General features: G+C 32.5%; 1 protein-coding gene across 1 annotated transcript; it reads left to right on the plus strand.

Moving 5' to 3' along the window:
• The first annotated feature begins 2,907 nt into the window (after window positions 1–2,907).
• Window positions 2,908–3,980, plus strand: LOC102894879 (olfactory receptor 6C74). Its single transcript, XM_006907465.1, has one exon. The coding sequence runs from the start codon at window positions 2,995–2,997 to the stop codon at window positions 3,931–3,933; it is 939 nt and encodes a 312-aa protein (XP_006907527.1). The 5' UTR covers window positions 2,908–2,994; the 3' UTR covers window positions 3,934–3,980.
• The last annotated feature ends 469 nt before the right edge of the window (window positions 3,981–4,449 follow it).

The raw sequence follows: 4,449 nt of genomic DNA on the forward strand, positions 1-4,449 counted from the left end.
ACTGCTACTAAAGACATTAAGGTTTGAAAAAATTTATGTTTTTGTTTTGATCATAATAACTTTTTTTCATGAAGCTGTAAAAAATTGATTCCTATTTAATTCATTGAAATAGTATGGCATGAAGTTAGAACTAGTGTTTTACAAAGCTGACTGTTTTGAAAGTTAGACTGAAGAAATCAATTGTGCTATCTTAATCAGAAATCTTTGAACCTTTTATTTGGTAAGAATCAAGCTTTGAATAAATATCCTTGATAGTATTCAGAATCATGGAAATGCTCTTTATTACATGAATGTGTTGTCTCTAGATAATTATAATAACATATGAATTTAGTTTACATGATCATTATGAATATTGAGAATTATGACCCTGAAAAAATGGGTAACTCCTGAACTTGTAAATTATTTTATTATATTATTTAAGTTGTCATATTGAATTCAATAGAATTTAAACATTTCATGCACTACCTAATTTTCATATAAAGGAATCTCTTACTTCTTATCTATACATTTCCAAAGCAGTTACAGAAACCCTGGGACTATATGAGTGCTTAGAAATAATGACTATTTTAATATTATCCAGCAAGAACTGATTATGGAATTAGGAAAAAAAATAGTTTGCAATAGTTATTTATCTATCTATCTATCTATCTATCTATCTATCTATCTATCTATCTATCTATCTATTTATCTATCTGTTTATTTATTTAGGATTTTGTCATTTAAATTTAGGCCAGACAGCACTTCTGACTTTATACTGTGGCACTATATAACATATCATCGTTGATTGATGTTTTTGCATGCTTTTCTCCTTTAAAAATAGACTAACCTGAATTTCAAAAATCTCACTAATGAATATGATTCTTACTTACATATCCAGAATTTTTAGAAAAATAATTCATTGAAGAGAATGGAAAAGGAAAGGAAAAAAAGTAAGATGGGAGTGAAGTAAAAGAGAAAGGGAAAAAATTAGTTGTTTTATAATAATATAAGGGAGGAAAATTTTTTTCTCTATTCTAGGCTCTTCTGGCTGGTCTAAAAATTAAATTAACATGAGACAGATTAACCAGAGAAAAACTGAATTTAATTTTATGTGTACGGGGGCTCCATAAGAATATGAGGCCCATAGGCAGTCAGGCAATTGAGGTTTATATGCTATCCTGAGCTAAGGAGAAGGGGGTGGGGGCTTGGAATTCAAAGGGAAGGTAAACTATTTCCAGAAAGAGGCGAAGAGAAAACGTGTAGCAAATAAATGTTTGCTATGCCCTGCAGAGACAAAGGGACACAGAGGGAAGCCTGAGCAAACAGACCTTGCTAAGTTTCCCCTGGTCCACCTCACATAGCTCATATTCTTTGTAGTTACTGTCTGGTAATAGCTTTCTTCCTGGAATAGGCCCTTAATCTGAATTCTTTTTAGGTAGTTAAGGGGGAGGTAAAAAGAAAAACTTCCTAAGTCTTCTGTTTCTTAAAAATAATCAGCCTAAAATAATCTTCATGCCAAAGAGAAACCTTTTTGGGTGACAAATTTTGCTCCCCTTAAATAATCATTGGAAATATTTGTATATTGTTTGGACACCTGAACTGGAATATATGAAATGCAATGAAGATAAAATACAATTTAACATATAACACAATATTTTTCTTAAGGAAAGTATTGTCCATTTATGTATGTATGTATGTATGTATGTATGTATGTATTAAATTTATTAGAGTGACAGGTTAATAAAATCATATAGGTTTCAAGTGTACAATTCAGTAATACATCATATGTATATTGCATTGTGTGTTTAGAAAAATTTGGCGATAGACTTTTGAGGTGTTAAATGTGAGTGTAGTCACGTTCTGGAATAAGACAGAGAAACAAGAAATAATGAAAAGGTTAACATAATTTTGAATTGTCATGTGCTGACCCAAAAGAGAAAAGGTTGAACATGAAAAAGAGAGAAGAGGCTACCATGGCAACAGGGGAAACATGCAGAGCAATGAAATAAAATAAGCTACCAGGCATGTCTAGCAAACATTTTATCTTTTTAAATAGCTTGTTTTCTAGAACCCTCCTCTGTCACTGCAAACACTCAGTAAAGCATGCTTACATAAATAATACAAGCACCATGCATGAGGATACATTTTATAACTGCTGGAGTATATATCAGAGAAAAAAACAACCAAGGTGAATGAGATGAAAGTATTCAAGTCTCAGGAAAAATGGGGAAAGCAAACTAAAAGTGGTTATGAGCATTTAAGTCTTGGATTTTCAGAATTTTGGTGAAGTATTGAATTCCCAATGTACATGGGCTACAGATATTTAGGTCAAGTTTATGTTAATTTTAAGAAGCAGAGAGTCCTCAGCTGAAATCTGACCCACAGCATTATGAAGTCCACTAAAAAGAGTAATGTTTGGTAAAGAAGAATGAGTCTTGTTCTCCTGTAAAATGAAGATAACGAAACTTTACCTCCTGTAAAGCAAATGGCTTTTCCGACTCTTGAGGCCCTGTGTAACTTTAAGATCTATGATCTAAGTAGATAGTCTCATATTTTATATTTTCATCAATAGAAACATTAGTGATTCTTTTAATTAAAACAAAAAGAAGAATGGATCATCAGGTGGTGTAAAATAATTTAAAGTAAACTAGATAGATTGGGAAAAATTGCAAATACAGAAGGTAATAATAGTTAATATGATAATTTTTCTGTTTTTGTGTGTGTTTACTGTTATATGACATTATTAATGTAATATGTTATCCTTTTGAAATGCCTGGAGTTATTACCTTTGAGAAAAAAAATTCCATTTAGTTAATAAAAATTTCACTAAAAATTATATCAATGAAGTTTTATAGACTGTTACTGCTAACTAGCAGAATATTGAAGGAGTTTGGATATGGATAGCAATGTGTTGATGGAAGATCAAGAAAATAGTTACCTGATGCAGCTTTTTCCGCTATAATTCTCATTTCTTTCTTTCTTTTCTTTTCTTTTTTTTAAAAATAGAAGTCAGCTATGAGAAACCACACAAGAGTGACAGCCTTTATTCTTCTTGGACTGACTGATGATCCACAATTGCAGGTTGTCATTTTTCTTCTCCTTTTTTTCACCTATATGTTGAGTATCACTGGGAACCTAACCATCATCACTCTCACTCTACTAGATCCACACCTAAAGATGCCCATGTATTTCTTCCTCCGAAATTTCTCATTTTTAGAAATCTCTTTCACAACTGTATGCATTCCCAAATTTCTTGTCACCATGGCAACAGGTGATAAGTCCATTTCTTACAACAGTTGTGCAGCACAGCTGTTTTTTACTATTCTGTTGGGTGCAGCTGAATTTTTTCTTCTGGCTGCTATGTCCTATGACCGCTATGTAGCCATCTGCAAACCCCTGCATTATGTGACTATCATGAGTGTCAGAGTCTGCAACTTGTTAGTCTTTTCTTCTTGGTTGGCTGGCTTTATAATAATTTTTCCACCACTCCTTATTGGTCTCCAGCTAGATTTCTGTGCAGCCAACACTGTAGATCATTTCTTCTGTGATGTTTCTCCTGTATTGCAGCTCTCTTGCACAGACACAGATAAAGTAGAAGTAATGATGCTTCTTTCAGCCATTTTGACTCTCTTGGTTACACTAGTATTAGTGATCCTCTCCTACACAAACATCATCAGAACTATTCTGAAGATACCTTCTTCTCAACAGAGGAAGAAAGCTTTTTCTACATGTTCTTCTCACATAGTGGTTGTGTCCATTTCTTATGGCAGTTGCATCTTCATGTATGTGAAACCCTCCGCAAAGGAGAGAGTGTCTTTAAATAAAGGAATAGCTCTTCTCATTACTTCTGTTGCCCCCATGTTGAATCCCTTCATTTATACACTAAGAAACAAACAAGTGAAAGATGCTTTTAAGCGCATGATCGAAAAGGTAAAATTTTTCTCAGTGAAGTGAACCAGTTTAGTGATACTGCTGAGGTTATGAGTAAAATAAAACAAGATGATGTGTGTCATAGAGCTCTTTAGTGTTTATATTCAAAATATTTATTTTTCTTTCGACATAATTTTCATTGTGCCTTGCCTAACCTCAAAATTCTAACTCTCACTGCTATTTTTCCCTTGTGCTGAGAACACATTTAAATATTTCTTTTTTTTTATGGCTAAATTCATTTGCCACTTTATTTGGTACCTAAATAGATTTCCTTTCAAAATTCTCTCAGAGACAAAGTGGGACTTCATTTTTTCCACTTTCTTTTCACTGTTCTGGAATTCAAATATCCAATTTCACATATACTCTCTATAGAATTTAATATACTACCTAGATTTGATCACCTATTTTATTATTAGTGGATTTAGAATCTAGTCTGATTTCTTAATGTGCTTAATAGAAACAGAGCAAATTACCATAATGGCATTCCTTACATTACACATTTTGATGGTTTCAAATTTTTAACCAGATGTAGAGTTCTAG

The sequence above is a fragment of the Pteropus alecto genome, unplaced genomic scaffold (genome assembly GCF_000325575.1).
Source record: "Pteropus alecto unplaced genomic scaffold, ASM32557v1 scaffold2152, whole genome shotgun sequence".
Taxonomy (NCBI): Eukaryota; Metazoa; Chordata; class Mammalia; order Chiroptera; family Pteropodidae; genus Pteropus; species Pteropus alecto.

What these genes read in the sequence shown, in the direction of transcription:
- LOC102894879 (XM_006907465.1), top strand. Translation starts at nt 2,995, where the DNA reads ATGAGAAACCACACAAGAGTGACAGCCTTTATTCTTCTTGGACTGACT.